General features: G+C 40.5%; 1 protein-coding gene across 7 annotated transcripts in view; it reads left to right on the top strand.

The window, feature by feature from the left end:
* The window catches only part of LOC149240092 (prolyl 4-hydroxylase 1), a 419,466-nt gene that overhangs the window by 186,055 nt on the left and 216,291 nt on the right, over positions 1 to 17,120 (top strand). For all 7 annotated transcript variants that reach the window (XM_089373625.1, XM_089373626.1, XM_089373624.1 and 4 more), the window contains one exon: positions 7,200 to 7,265. In XM_089373625.1, the coding sequence (XP_089229751.1) occupies positions 7,200 to 7,265 (66 nt within the window). The remainder of the gene's footprint in view (positions 1 to 7,199; positions 7,266 to 17,120) is intronic.

Below are 17,120 nucleotides of genomic sequence, written 5' to 3'. Positions count from 1 at the left end.
GTCTGACTACAGCTCGATGTCTCCCCACTTCTGCTCAAGTGGCGTGTGTGCACTCATGGCATAGTCATCATCTGTCTCCACTTCCTTCTCTGCCCTTGCTGGTGCAACCTTGGTCTCGGAGGCCTCTCCCTTGCTCTTCTTCCTTGGACACTGGGTCGCATATTGACCCAGCTCCCCACAGTGGAAGCATTTGACCTTGGAGAGGTCCTTCTTTCATTTCTCCTGCTTTCCCTCAGATGTTAGGGTAGCATCCACCTCCTCCTCCTTCTTGATTTTGATCCCCTTGTCGCTGTGTCCCGCCTTGCTCAACCTTCTGATCTCTTCTTGGCGAAGAGCGGCCCACATTTCCTCTTAATCTGGAAGGGTCGCCCTGCCCAGTATGCTTTTGGTAAACACCTCCCTGTCTTTTGAGACTGCGTTTAGGGCTGTTCTCACCATCAATTCTTGATTCGGCGTGGCCCCTATGGAAGTCAGCTGATCCTAGCTCTCCTTCAATCGACCAAGGAAGGGTTCGATTTGTTCTCCCTTCTGCATTTGGTATGATCGCAACTGATTTTCTAGTAACATCCTTCTATGCAGAAAAGTATGTTTGTACAATTTCTTTAGGGCCTCCCACATCTCATTTGCCGTTTCCTTTTCGACAATATGTGGTACTACATGGTCCTTGACCTCGTCAAGGATGATACTCTTGGCCCTCGCCATTGCCTCCTCGTACTTGTCGTTATCAGCTGGGTCAACTGGGATAACTATTGTCCTCAAGGCAAAGTGCTTGACACGATTCCTGTCTAGAACGGATAGGATGCTGGCCTTCTAGACTACGAAGTTTGAGGCTCCGTCCAGTTTGTCCTGGTCTCTTACCCCATTCACCGCCATCTCATTTCTCCTCTCCTTCCCTCCTGGAAGTTCTCGGTATGACTCCCTCTGAGCCTCGATATCCCTCTTGGAAATCCTTCTGCCAATGTCGAGATGCCCCCACTCCGATCCTTAGTGCCGTTGCACCACTGATCCATATTTCTTGGCTAGAAAAAATTGGTAGCAACTCCTTCCTCCTTGGTCTTGCCCTATTAGGTACTGTTCTGACTACAGTATCCCACCAGCCTGACTCTGCAACTTACGCACAACCTCCTAAACCCCAACAAACTGAAGGTTAGAGCTCCTAGGCTCTGCGCAATCCTGGTACCGGCAAATCAACCTCCTCAGCCAACTGCGTCAGCCCTCTTGGTCTCTGCGTGGCTTTGCATTAGCCTGCCTTTGCCTCCCTCAGCCTCTGCGCTGACTCTTCCTGGCTCAATCTTGATGACACAGGCACTGTGTCACCCCTTCCTTGCTGCTACTCTGCTAGGAACAACTTCTGTCACTTGGGACAACTATTTTCTGCTACTGCTGCTCTGCTTGGCTGATGTCCTTAGTTCTCCTATGATCTGCAACCACCCTCTGATACCATGTTGGAATTTCTAAGTCTAACTCGTTAGAAACCCTTCATGTACTTTCTGATTTATTCCTACCTACTTGTTCTGTTAATTAACAAGTTATTTACCATGTAAGTACTGTAAATAAATACAAGTGCAGGCTCAACACATTATAGATCATGAACTGAAGGAAACACAAACAAGCACACAAGTGACACCATTGTTTTTGGACTAATGTCCCCGGAAAAACCCAATGTGGGAAAATCGGTGCAACTATCTTAGGTTTTGATTTATTAAGTAGTTTCAGAATACAATCTAAGTGCCAAATCCGACTCACCCAACAGAGGAAAATCTCAGCAGTAGTACCTCTCCTCGGAAGTAGATATTCCGGTTGAAACCCAAGATAAACACTCTAACAGCTCCAATCTGCCCCACGAAACCCCAGCGTCAGCCTCTAGGGACTGTGTTAGCCTCTCTCTGGCCCAACGTTAGCCCAACGTCACTCTGGCTTGGCCCGTGTCAGCCTTTGGAGGCACTGCGTCAGTCCTTTGGCCCTCTACGTCACCCACGCTGGCCCTATGAGGCACTTCGCAGCGCCTAGCTGGCTCTGCGTGAGCCCTGGCTGGCTCTTCGTGAACCCTTGGCTGCTTCTGCGTCCCTCTCTCTGGCTACTGCGCTGATCCTCCTGGTGCTATCTTTGCCTCTTTTCTTCTATATTCACTGCCCCTCAGCTGCAACTCTGATCACTCTCTCAACTTTCTCAGCAAACTCAGCCCCAGAAAGTCGAAATCTTGATCTCTTGGTGTGTTTGCCAAGTGACCCTCAAGCCTCCTCTTATACTTTTCTTGTTGACAAATCAAAGGCCGAGAATAAGTCCCTAATCAACGGCTAAGATTAGATCTGGCTTGATCCATGACTTTTGGACCATTCTAACGCAGTTTTATATTAATTTACATTAATATTTTAATTTCCCTAAGTTTAGACTTAGGGACTCCATTAAAAATGTTAATTATTTTAAGATCTCCCAAACTGTTTAGAATCTGCCCAAACCCTTTCTGGGTATTGGATGTCACATGTGCCTTAGCCTCTCTACCAATTTTTGTGGTTAGAGCACATTCGATGCTACCCCAAATCAACACAGACTCCCTCTGAGTCTTGATTTCCTTCATGGAAATCCTCCTGCCTAATTTCGGATCACTCCTCTCCAATCCTCCTTTGCTGATGCTCAGCAACCCGAATCTAGATCTCTTTGGCAAGAAATCTGCTAAGGCAGTGACTCCCTCTACCTCGGCTTTGTCTCATCAGACACTGTTCTGCACCAACAGCAACAACGTCCCATGAGCTCCTCAGATCGAATCTGCACTGCTCCTCTAGCCTCGGCAACTGACTAATTTGAGCCTCTCAGGCTCTGCGCTGGCCCAGAGAGCTGATGCAGTCACTATGTGAGCTCCTCTTGGGTATTGCGTCACCCTCTACAGGCTCGAAACGCTGATGCAGGCACTGCGTGAGAACCTCTGCGTCACTCCTCTGGCTCTGCGTCACTCCTTCACCTGCTCCTTCGCCTATGAAACAACACCGTCATTCGGGGCAGTTGCTTCCCTGCAGCAAATTCACTGGATCTCCTGGCTGATGTCTTCGTTGATCTACAATGCTCTGATACCATGTGAAAATTTCTAAATCTACACATTAGAAATCCTACTGCAATCACTGGTTTATCATCTCCTACTTGTTATTACATTCAACAAGTTATTTAATTTATAAACAATGATGAGAAACACTACTATAGACTACATTGACATACAGATCATAAACTGAAAATATATGAGAAAACACATAAGGGACACCGCTATTTTTGGACAACACGTCCCTGGAAAAACCCAATGTGGGAAAACTAGTGCAACAACTCTGAGGGTTTTCTATTATTAAGCAATAGTTCTGAATACAACTCTAGATGCCCTCTCTGCAATCCAGTTACAGAGATAAAATATACTGGTAGAAACCTAGGTGAGATTACCTCACTTCACTCGGCAAAATCCCTCCGATCCGACAACTGAACTGACTATCCCCGGCTACAACTGCGCTGCCCCTTCGTAGTAGCTGCGTGGGCCTGCGTGGAGCACTCTGAGACTTTGTGTCAGCTCTGCACTGGCCTCACTGCCTCCTGGAGCTTTGACGTCAACCTTCTCGGCTGATCCTGTTGTTCCCTCGCTGATTTGGTACTTTTGCAGGAGGTCACTGATCCTCTGCGCTGGCACTGCGTGGGCCCTCCTGGCACAGCGTTACTCCTCCTTGGTTTGTGCTGCCTCGTCTAGTGTGTCTCCGCCTCTCTCTGCTGAGTATTTAGGGTTTCGAAGAAGATCCTCCATCCCAACTATCCCTGCCCCTCTGCTGCAACTCATATCACCTATTTGTCTTTCTCAGCAAACTTTGCCCCAGAAAAATCGAACTGACTGATCAATTAGGTGTGTCTCCAACTAATCCTCAAGCCTCCTCTTATTCTTTTCCTGTTGATGAATCAATGACCGAGATTAAGTCCCTAATCAACGGCTAAGATTAAAACAGACTTGATCCACGTGTCTTAGAAGCTTCTCACCCATATTTTTATTAATACCCATTAATATTTTTATTTTTCTAAGTTTAGACTTAGGGACCCCATTAAAAATATTAATTATTTTAATAACTCGCAATCCGGGTGGAATTTCTCCAAACGATATCTGGGTCATGGAGATCTTATATATTCTAGCCCCTCCAGAAAAGTTCAGAGCTAGAGCACATTCGATGCTACCCAAAATCAACATATAACACAAAAATTTGGCTTCACTGACTCGACTCCTTTTCATCTCAAACAAACCATTAAATTGCTCTTTCTCCAACTGTGACTCTTTTCAAGGTTCTGCGCCTCTCCTTAGCTTGTTAAGCTTCTTGAGATGGGTTGCTATGATGTGGTGGGACCTCTCCTTAGATCTCCTATATTTATACTTTTCCATAGTTGCCTTAGGTGCCAATTTTAGTCCATCAAAGGTGCTCTCTTACAACAAATATAATAAACAATCATTATCTTTGGGTCTTTAACTGACAACATTGTGTTCAAAGCCCACCACTTGGGTACTTTTCCCATAAGGGTTCATTTTCGTGGGTTCAATCCACACAAACCTAGTACCACAATGTTTATGGGAGTACCTCCCAAGCTACACTTTTCAACAATTTGGAAGAATAATTTGTCTTCCAACATTGACTTTTTTGGTCCATTACTCAACTACTTGATCCATGAAGTCCCTAATGGCTAGTTGACTTGTCTAATGACCAGTTTGAATTGACTTCTTTTTTGACAAACTTGAACTTGACAACCTTTTTATAGTTCCCCAACACCTTGATGAATTTGCCAATTCTGCCACCTGGGTTTGCTGTAACTTGGCTTGATTTCATCTAGGTCTTTCTTCTTTTGACCAAATTATGCATTGTGTTGCAACATTGTCACTGTCTACTATGTGATCATTCCCTTTGTTGGATCTCTAACGCAATTGGGAAGTTAGGGAAATTGAGACTTTTGGAGAACACGAAACATGGGTTTTGTTCTTCTCGTTGAATAGAATAGACCACTCTTGACGTAATGCAAGCATCATTCTACCCAACGCTATCCCTATTCTACCACATGGAAACCTAGTTGACATGTTGACCAAGTTTGACCAAGCTGTAACTAGCCACTGTCACCTCTAATTGGAAAACTAGAACATGGCGTGGAATCCTCTCATGAAATTGCATGATCTAAAAGCATGTTGACATTTTGACGATAGGACCACTTTGCATTGGGAATTGTGAACCACCTTGAGAAACGTGAAAAGTTGTCAAATGACACTGCCATACTCTGAAAGATGTTTGAGGAATACTGCACCAAATCCAAGGCCACCTACACATTGTATAGACCATAACCATGTGGAATTACATAGGTGCACCTTGATACGGGTTGGACTGGCCCATACCCTGGTGGTCAACCCTACAAATGTAGGCTCCCATAAAACTATGGTCCATGAGTTCTCAAGAGAGTTCACCTAAGCCCCTCCAATCCTTTACGGGATGAGAGTAACTTGAAGTGAAACTTCAAGGGACCAACTATGGTTTGACCATGACAACAAGATTAAAACTCAGCAGATGCAGGTCTAGGATACCTAATATAGGCCCTCACTTGGTTTTTAAATTGCTTTTGACTTGTGAGCTTGGGCATACAATGGTGGTTATAAATACTACAAAGTGTTCATATGTACTCCTGCTGACATGAGGGGTAATGAATTTTACAAAATTGTCTAAAACTAGTATAGATCCATCTTAATTACAGATCTACCAAGCACTAAGAGGGATCAAATCTCTTGAAATGCAAACCTCTTTTTAGAATGTGAAACTTGAAAAATATTTACATGTTTAGAGATTTAATCCATTTTAGTGCTTGATATATCCGTGGTTAAGATGGATTTATAGTGGCTCTCTCTCTCTCTCTCTTTATATATATATAGACCATGTATAATTTTTCATTGTATGTGTGTGTGTCTCTCTCTTTATATTAGTTAATATGGATATTCAAACAGTTTAAATAAGTTCTATATTGAAATATTTACAAGGGAAATAGAAGATTTTGTTTTGTTTTCTACTTTTAATTACTTTGTCTGTATAAAATTGATATAAAATTATATTATTTAACATAGAAATTGAAATATTTTATATATAACTCCAATAGTGAAAGTGAAATGTTTTTGCCACATCTCTTTTATAATGGATTGTAATACTTGTTATTAACAATGAACGAAGTGAGCACAAGGATAATAGGATTATTGCTGTTTTATAATGCTTTTAATTTAAACTAAGCAAATATATATTATCATTTTTCTTTTTCTTATAGGCAGCATTGTTTTATTTATTTATTTAGAGTATATATATTTTAAAAAGGACATGTGTCAACTCCACATTGAGCACGGACAGAATCACATATTGCCCTCATTCTGGGCTGTAGAATGCACCTCTCGACGCAATGAGGCTAAAATCAAATATTCCTAATGTTATTGGGAGTATACAACATTATTATTCATGCTAAATGCCATATGGTTAGCAGTGGGATTATGTTGTCAATATCATATATTGAACTCATATATAGCATCTCTTAATTGTATAATGATAGTTAATGCTCCGAATCGACCATTTCTGTTTGTAATGAAATTTCAAGTTGTGTATATGATGTTGCTTGTTTGGACTGCGTTGTCTTCATCTTGCAACAGAGAGTTCTTTGAGCTGGTTCCTTACACTGGCAGTAGAGAATTCTTGACATATGTGGACAGCATATCAATTCTCCTGTGGATGATCTATATTTGGTTTTTAGTTGCCTCTCTTGTTTTTTTACATTTGAAGGGCTATCAAGATCAATATCTGCATGCAATTTTTATTAGTAGGCCATGACAGAAAAAAAAATCTCCTATTCTATTTTTGTATTTCTTATAATAATTGGAACCAAGATTTCATGATTATATCATATGACAAAAGTTCATCAATTGTCAACTGTTACGTGGCTGGATATATTTCCATGGAGTGCATCGTCCCATTAGAGTTGTGTTAGGCTACCAATTAAGGACAGTTGTAATAAGCATGAAATTTCTTCAGTACAAGTGAACCCTTTCCTTGAAATGTGCTTACTTTATATGAGCAGCTGTTAAGAACTGTTTTGTGCAAGATGATAATTTGATCTTGTTGAAGTTGAATCTAGATGTTTTGATATTTAAGCATGAAAATTGTTTACTTTTCTATCAGGTCAAACCTGAAGTAGTTTCTTGGTCCCCAAGAATTATTGTACTCCACAATTTTTTGAGTGCTGAGGTATGTAATCTATACTAAAATTATTCGATCTCTCTTCTCTTCAGTATATTATTTTTATATTATATTGAAATATCATATATCTGAGTGTTTCTGACTCTTGAGTTTCATGTGCTTTCATGTGTTAATTTTGAATGCAGTCATCTTATGAGACATATTCTGTCTGTAAAAAGTCATAAACTGGATTTAATTTTGAACTAGTGCTGGTCGAAAGAGATTATTTTGATAGTATTTTTTTTAGAGAGATAAATATCCATATATTCCATATGAGGAATATACATATTCTGGTCCATTCCATCAAAGTTTATCATGTCACTTGCGGGAATTGAACTTGGGTGGGAAGGATCCTATTCATTCTTCCCAACCACCCAGGATAAACCCTATTGACGATTATTTTGATAGTATAAACAAATTCTTTCTATTGATTGTTACTAGAAGATCCTGAATTTAAGGCTTCAACTATACTTTCAATTATACATAGCATGGTGCGTAATAACCATTGTAGAAGGGTTTGCAGGCTTTAGTAAATACACATTCAAAACAACACAGAGTATGGAGCCAAAGCATAAATCTCATTACTAGAGTGAAGCCATAGGTGTACATGAGGAAGTAAAAAAAATGTATAGGCTTGAAGAGAATAATGAATCCTCAACTGCTTCAGTAATATTAGTTTCCTAAGAATCTTCATGATGACTCAATATTTGTAACTTCCTCGCATAAATACTTCCTATGACACCATACACTATTCCTTTCTTTTGTAACTCCCAAAGTCATCATCATGATTTCAAGATCCTCAAAACTCCCTAAGAATACGATGATTGCATTTATGAAATATTATTCCTTTTTTGACATGCACCAAACCTCACTGTCTTATGTAATATAGGTTTAAAATTCATGACAGATAAACCCAAATTTTATTTTGACAGCTTACCTATAACATAAAATAAACAATCTAACATCCCCCCTAAGTGCTTATTTTCTCTCCCACTTATGTTCTAACACGTCTCTATTTTTCTCAAATTTCTCAGTACATAAAAGCTTTGTGAAAATGCCTGTGACTTGCTCTTCAGCGTTGTAATAGTCTAAAATCCTAATACTTTGAATTTGCATCAATTCTTGAGTAAATTGTTGATGCACTTTGATGTACTTAGTCTTCGCATGAAACACTGGATTCTTTGACAAATAAACTGTACCCAGTAAGGGTGGTCTATTCCATCTGATACAAGTCACGATCTCCTAGGATGACCCTTGGGCCTCAACCAAATAGCTCCACTTGTGGCTGCAACCGTGGCCTTATACTTTAGGTTGCCGTGGGTGAAAGAGAAACAGTAGGTTACAGTTTACTGCTCGAAGAAACAATCAATGAACTAAGGGAAAACATGTATCGAAATGTATAATTTCTTCTTTCATACATTCTACGTTGTTTGAATATGCAAAGCCTATAAGCTTGAACTCATCGGTGCTGAAATATTCCAAATGATAATAAAGAGTACCCTCAACATATCTGAGAATTGTCTTAGCCACTTGCCAATGAATCACCTTCAGTACAGCCATGAATCAAGAGATTAAGCCACAGCATAGCTGATATCTTGTCCAGTAGTACTCAGATAAATCAGACTCACAAATAACTGTCTGAAGATGAGTCATGCCATCAATTTCACATTTGTTGCAACAGGAGGCAACACTGGTCTATTGTCATCCATTCTGAATTTGTGTGAAATATCCTTAGCATATTTAGATTAGGACATGAAAATTTCATCATTGCTTTGCCAAACTTCAATTCAGTTATGAGGCTAACCAAAATCTGATGTTATAATTGAAGGAACTCATAATTGAGTTCTAGAAATCTGAACAGATCTAAAATCTGCAACTAATTGAATATGGATAATAGTATTATAACAGCAATAAAGACAGTAAATCAGTGCTGACAGCAGTAATTTCACTGCTAACAGCAAAGTATTCAACATTAATCAACTATAATTTTACAACAGATTATTAGAGAACCGTAATAACAGATTTTCAGAGTTGTAACAGCAGCTAAAGACCAAGATGCAGCAGAAGAACCATTAAAATATCATATATTCCAATAAGTCAGAGCTAGAAGATAGAGAAGAAAAATTCTTCCCTGAGAAGGCACAGTGACATCATCGGCTCTGATTATCCAAGGTAATGTGGATGCTACTCTTGGCCCAGCTTATTCTTCTAAAAAATAACTGCTAAATCCAAAGCTCTGGACACCTCATTCTTATTGCACGCATTATAAGTAGGCAAAGGGATACAAGAAACTATCAATACAAAATCGATTGATGGCTTTAAATAAGGAGCCATAATCACGTACCCTGTCAACAAGACTTATCCACAAAGTACACAAAATCTTTTGAGAAGTATAGCTTGAGAAGGAGCTTCTTGCACAGATTATGTGTGAATGTGGGAGAAGTAGTTCGAGACAACTTCTAATGACCATTTAATAAAAGTGGGAAATGATACCATCTTGTAATCTCACTTAAATAAATAAAAGTGAAAGCCGAATTTCCTATATTCTCTGAATCTTAAAAATCTAAATGAAATATTCTAGAGATTCTAAAATATTTGTGAACTAGATTTGATCTAATCTTAGCCGTATAGCTTATTGGTTTTTTTTTGTAAGTTCGGCATTGGTGAGGCTACATCATGGTCATGTTCAAGAATAACACTTGAATAGGGTGGGTAATTGAACTGGTGACTTAACATGTAAGACTGCCTTAACAACGCACCCGATCACTGTTGAAATTTCTAAGTCTAACCCGTTAGAAATTTTCCTGCACTATTTGGTTTATTTCACCGACTTGTTTATTTACTGAACAAGTTATTTAACCATATAAATACTGAAATAAACACAATGCAATCTCAACCATCTACAGATCATCCACTGAAAGAAATAGACAAACACACAAGGGACATTGTTATTATTTGACAATTGTCCCTGGAAAAACCCAACTTTGGAAAACGGTGCAGCAGTTTTGAGGGTTTTATTATTAAGAAGATTTTCTTGAGTACAACTGGGTGCCAAACTGGGTCACCCGACAGAGAAATCTATCTGGCTATAATACCTCTCTTCGGAAGTAGATATTTTGAAAGTCTGCTCGAAACTCTCTCCAGCGTCTCTCTGAGGCTTAGCGTTAGCCCTCCTGGCCTCTGTGTCAGCGTGAAACCCTTTGTGTTAGCCTTCTAAGGCTCTGTGCAGCTTCTCTGACCCTCTGCGTCACTTCTGCAGCCTCTACGTCACTCACGCAGGTCCTCTACGCAGTCACTGCTGGACTCTGCGTGGCTCCTGCTATCTTTGCGTCTGCCTCCCTACCTCTATGCTAGTCTTTCGACACTGTCTTTGCCTCTCTGTTATGCACTCACTGCCTTTCACAGCAACTTTGATCACTGGTTTGATTTCTCTTAGCAAACCCCGCTCTAGAAAATCGAACTAATTGATCACTTTGTGTATCTCTAACTGACCCTCAAGCCTCCTCTTATACTTTTTTATGTTGAGTCTTCAACGGTCGAGATTACATCTCTAATCAACGGCTAAGATTAGATTTGGTTGATCCATGTTGTTTAGAACCTTCTAACCCAGTTTTATATTAATACCCATTAATATTTTTATTTTCCTAAGTTTAGACTTAGGAACCCATTAAAAATATTAATTATTTTAATATCTCCTTCACCGGGTAGAATTTTCCCAAACCATTTTTGGGTTTTGGAGATCTCATGCGCTTTAGCTTTTCCATCAATTTTCATGGCTAGAGCACATCTGATGCTACCCCAAATCAACAATCATTGTCTATCGAAGACCCCATGGACTATTTTTTTGTATGTTAGGCAACAATGAGGCTACATCATGGTCATGTCCAAGAATAACACCCGAATAGGGTGGGGAATTGAACTAGTGACTTAACATCTAAGAGTGCCTTAATAGCGCACCTGATCACCTTCTATCCAAGACCCCATGGACAGTCGTACAACTTATTGTTGAGATAAGGTTGGTTTTTGGATTAAAGACATTAATTTCTAAGATTTGGGATATTAGTTGTTACGATTGAGGAGATTAGTTATTTCTCTTAAAGAATAAATAAAACAAGACGGGAGAGGTTGAAGGTACACAATTTGTACACCAAGTAAGACTCAAGAGATCAAGAGAGATCATTGAGCAGATCCAAAGCATAGGAGAGGAGCCGAGATTGAGAAGAAGGTCAAAGTACAGTCCATATGGTACTGTACAGTTCAGTTAGAGAGATTCTCAGTTTACCTGCAGGCAGATCTATCTCATTGAGTGTAGATCTGATTTTTTTTGTGTATACTGTACAACTGTTAGTTTAACAGCTTGTGGAGGTTTCTCTGTAAGCTTGGAATTTTGAAATGAAAAGTTGATTTGAGGGGGTAACTATCAGTGTACCATGTGTATGCTTTTGTTGTTCTTTTTTCAGCTATATGTGTGATTGTTGCATGTTCAGAAATATTTATTTTTGAGGTTAAATAAATTCAGATCTGATTTATTTAGTTAAGAGAAACATAGGATAGCAGTCGCCTTGGGCTTAAAATTTGACAAGGTCTTCGCAACTAAGTGGTAGTTGGGAAAGGTGGCCATTAATTCTAACACACCTATCCTATTCTAAGTTTTGCCATCAAGCCTATAAATCACTTTTTAGCTACGGTTAGCCCATTTAATAGAAAATGAGGTGTTTAAACTTCAACTTTTCACTACCTAGCATGATAATATCATTTCTTCTTCTAAGCTGGAAACAATGTTAGTCTTCGGTAGCATCAGAAGTGCTCTAGCTTTGAAAATTGGTGGAGAGGCTAAGGCAAATGAATTCTAAAGAACCCAGAAACCGTTTGGTGAAATTCCACTTGGATTATATTTTATTAAAATAATTGATATTGTTAATGTAGTTCTTAAGTCTAAACTTAGGAAAATTAAAATATTAATGGGTATTAATCAAAATATCGGTGAGAATGATCTAGAAGGCAGATCAAGTCATGTTTTAATCTTAGTCATTGCTTAGAGACTTAATCTCGGCGGTTGAGATTCAACAGGAAAAGTATAAAATGGAGGCTTGGGGTTCATTTGGAAACACACACAGAGAGGTTGAGGAAATCGATTTTCTGAAGTGAGAAGTTCTCAGGAGGAAAATCGATTGGGGAGATCTTGTAGTAGAGGGGCAATGAGAATCTGGGAGAAGGACTTTCCGGAGAATACAGATAGAGAGGCAGAGAGAGCCAGCAGAGCAGAAAAGCTGCCTGTCACGCAGAAGCCGAAACTGCCAGGAACAACCGAAACCGCCTGGAACTGCCGAAACAACCAGGGAAGCTGATGCAGAAGGCAGAAGCCAGAACTGCCGTGAACAGCCAAAACTATTGGGAACTACCGGAACAGTTGGGAAAGCTGACGCAGAGGGCAGAAGCCAGAACTGCCAGGAACAATCATAATTGCTAGAACAATCAAGAAAGATGTCATAGAGGGCAGAAGTCGGAACTGCCGGAACAACGGGGAAAGCTGATGCAGAGGGCAGAAGAGGTGACACTGAAATAGTCGGGGTTAGCCAATATTGTGCCATATTAGTCGGAATTCTTTTGGGTGAAGTGAGGTAAAACTCACTCAGATTTTACGCCAGTATTTTCTCTGTAAAGGATTGCTAGATGAACATCCTAGATTTGTATTCAGATATTTCTCCTGCATAATAATAAAACCCTCAGAGCTGCTGCACCGATTTTCCCGCATTGGGTTTTTCCGGGGACTATTGTGTCCAAAAATAACTGTGTCCTATGTATCTTGTTCTTTGCTCTGTTTTTTGTTTCATGAGATCAAATATTAAATTAGTGTAAGCTGCATAAGTAATTTGCTTCAGTATTAAGAAGATAACTCGATGAATGTAATTAAAAATCAAGTAGGTGAAGTAGATTCAGATTTGCTACAGTAGGGGTTCCTTCGAGTCTAGGAATTTTGACATGGTATCGGAACATTGATTTTGAAACAAGAAGAGCAGATCCAATGTTGAGCAGTGATTCTGAAAGCTGCACTTGGTAGCATTTCGAATCCCCTTGAAGAATTGCGTAGTGCTTGCCGGGAAGCAGATTCGAGGAAATCTCTCTCTGAGTGAGACGACAAAGAGGTACGATTTCTAGTTCGCGAGTTTGTAGAGGCAGAGGGAGTGACGCAGAGCCTCAATGCAGCGCTTGAAGGGTGCAGTTTTTGCCAGGGCAGAAATTCGCTGGAAAAGAACGAAGACATGTAGAAGGGGAATTTTCTCCTTAGAGAACTGTCCGCCAGACAGTTCGAATTTCTCACTTGCTGAGCAGTGCTAAGCAGTGACTAGAGGAGCCAGTTCGATAGTTGGGTGAGATGGCGTCGCATGGGCTCAGAGATCAGGGCAGGTTGGAAGGTGCTTCCAACTATGTCATATGGAAAACCAAAATCTTAACTGTTCTAGAGGAATGTGATCTACCTACGTCAATAGTGTTGTTGCTGTTCCTGCTGACAATGATCAAAAGAAGAAGTACAAGGCCGAGCAGGGGAAGGCAAAGAGGCTCATTCTCGATGGAGTTCGAGATCATGTGGTCTCACACTTGCAGGGCAAGGATACAACCCAAGAGATGTGGGAAGCCTTGTCTTCTCTATATGAAGGCTCTTCTGAACAACAGAAGATGTATTTGGAGCAGAAGTTGCAGCGGACTTTGATGCAGAAAGGAGAAGGGGTGAACCTCTATCTTCAACGTCTTTAGGACACTAGAGACCAACTTGCTGCAGTGGGGTCCACTCCTCAGCCAACCGCGATGGTGAGGATAGCCCTGAATGGAGTCTCGGATAGATGGAAAGTTTTTGTCCAAAGCATATTGGGCACAGGAAAACTACTTTCATGGGAGGAGATGTGGGCGGCTCTACAATAGGAGGAGTTAAAGGAGGGACCTAGTGAAGGTCAACCTCAGTGGCAGCAGTGGGAGTGGCACAAAGACGAAGGAGGAGGAGGAGAACACAACTCTAGCATCAAAGGGACAGCAGAAGCCGAAGCAAAAGAAGGACATTTCGAAGGTGAAATGTTTCAGTTGTGGCGAGTTGGGCCACTATGCATCCCAGTGTCCTTTGAAGAAAAATGATAAGGATGAGAAACATGATCCTAAGGCTACTTCAGCAAAGCTTGACGAGGATGAGTTTGCCATGAGTGCCCACGCATCTTCAGGAGGGAGATGCGGCAATATTGAGCTGTAGTCAGGAGGACTACATGTGGGCAGGGTCCTTGAAGAGTCCACCTCTTGGATCAATTCCTTGCTACAGGAGCCCAAAATTCAGCAATAGCGAGATGGACTTAGTGTCAGATGATGCAGTGGATTGTTTGGAGGATAGATGTAGTTGTTTGGGACCAGAGGATCAGCGCAGAGCAAGGTTGGCAGCAGTGTAGATGGCACAGTGTAGAAGTCAGCAGCAGCACATAAGACTCAGAGGATTAGCAGCAGTCAGATTCCAACATTCATTGTGTTATGCTGAACATAGTTAAGTTCAACTAATTTTGGATGTTTTTCAGCTGCTTCTCTCAGCAACTGAGTTGCAGCACGAATGCAGTGTTAGCTGTGGCAGTGTCATGGGCAGCAATATAGTAACAACAACAACACAGTGTTGGTGGCAGCAATAGTGCAGAAAGGAGGTGCTTCAGAACAGAGCAACATGCAGGTGGACATTGTTGCTAGAGCACTTTCCTCGCTAAGAGGGGGTGTTAGTTTTTGGTAGCATTGGAAGTGCTCTAGCCTTGAAAATTTGGTGGAGAGGCTAAGGCACATGAGTTCTAAAGAACCTAGAAACCGTTTGGTGAAATTCCACCCGAATTGTATTTTATTAAAATAATTAATATTTTTAATGGGGCTCCTAAGTCTAAACTTAGGAAAATTAAAATATTAATGGGTATTAATCAAAATATGGGCGAGAATGATTTAGAAGGAGGATCAAGTCATGTTTTAATTTTAGCCGTTGATTAGAGACTTAATCTCGGCTGTTGAAGACTCAACAAGAAAAGTATAAAATGAAGGCTTGGGGCTCATTTGGAAACATACATAGAGAGATTGAAGAAATCAATTTTTTGAGGTGAGAAGTTCTCAGGAGGAAAATTGATTGGGAAGATCTTGCAGTAGAGGGGCAGTGAGAATCTGGGAGGACTTTTTGGAGAATACAGACAGAGAGGCGTAGAGAGCCAATAGAGCAGAAAAGCTACCTATCACGCAGAAGCCGAAACTGCTAGGAACAGCCGGAACACCCGGGAAAGTTGACGCAAAAGGCAGAAGTCGAAACTATTGGAATAGCCGGGAAAGTTGACACAAAAGGCAGAAGCCGGAACTGCCGGGAACAGCCAGGACTGTTGGAATAACTGGGAAAACTGACGCAGAGGGAAAAAGTCGGAATTGCTGGGAACACCCAGAACTGCCGAGAACAGTCGAGAAAGCTGACGCAGAGGGCAGAAGCCAGAACAACCGAGAACATCCGGAACTGCCGTGAATTGCCAGAACAATCGGGAAAGTCGATGCAGAAGGCAGAAGAGGTGACGCAGAAATAGCCGGGGTTAGCCAGTCTTGTGCTGGATCAGTCGGAATTCTGCCAGGTGAAGTGAGGTAAAACTCAATCGGAGTTTCCGCTAGTATTTTCTCTATACAGGATTGCTCGATGAGCATCCTAGATTTGTATTCAAATATTTTTCCTGCATAATAATAAAACCCTCAGAGTTGTTGCACCGATTTTCCCGCGTTGGGTTTTTTTGGGGACTATTGTGTCTAAAAATAAGTGTGTCCTATGTATTTTGTTCTTTGCTCTGTTTTCTGTTTCATGAGATCAAATATTAAATTATTGTAGGCTGCAAAAGTAATTTGCTTTAGTATTTAGAAGAATCACTTGATGAATGTAATTTAAAATCAAGTAGGTGAAGTAGATTCAGATTTGCTGTAGTAGGGGTTCCTTTGAGTCTAGGAATTTTCACATACAATACATATTTACAGAGGAATAGTGGTACTATAACAGTGCCCTCTCCTTGAATTTCTTTGCCCCAAAGCAATTGTAGTGATGACATTTTCGCAAATTCTGGCACAAAGAACTACAACAACAATTATCTGGATAAAAATATGATGACCCAGCCACTTTTTTTATTGTCATGCCAGGAAGCCACTAAGGCAACATAGATCCCTCTCAACAACTAGCTAAAGGGGGGCACATGGCTTCCAGAGAGCTATGTTAACCAACCTTATCCTTTTACATTGAAATTCGTAATCACTAATAAATATATTTGAGGGGCATGCTCCCTTTTCCAATTCCAAATGCTAAATCATGACACATTCCCATTTTCCATGCGGGCCTAATTTGGTGTGCCTCACTCTATTTGCCAAGGTCAACATTTTAAAGTTGTATTCCTAATAGATTCATGGCCAAAATAATCATAGTGCCCATGATAAAGTGATGATAAGAATTTTTAAAATAATTTATCCTAGAACCATAGTCCAAACTTACGAAAATAGTTAATTAATCCTCATTAGCCAGAAATATGTGTATTCTCTAGTAGAAAGTATCCAAATACATGAACAAAATTCATGATAAAGATGCTAGAATACAAATATATGACCATGATACACAATGGGGTGATGTGATACACCCTCCTAACTAAGTATACCACCAAGGAAACCATGCATATGTTGGAAATAATGAGGAATGTGGTTGAAAAAATGGCCCTAGGGGCATGGGTCACTTTGTGTCGATGTCTTTAAATGAAGGCACTACACACCTACTATAGTGTTGAGTTACTAACTTACTAGGCAATCTTGGTATTTCTCAGTGAACCATCATGGTGATGCCCAAAAAGG

Source organism: Pinus tabuliformis, chromosome 8 (genome assembly GCF_031772625.1).
Source record: "Pinus tabuliformis cultivar Carrire ecotype Pingquan chromosome 8, CPIR1, whole genome shotgun sequence".
NCBI lineage: Eukaryota > Viridiplantae > Streptophyta > Pinopsida > Pinales > Pinaceae > Pinus > Pinus tabuliformis.
Note: the sequence above shows the minus strand (reverse complement) of the source record. Positions and strands in the feature narration are given on the sequence as shown.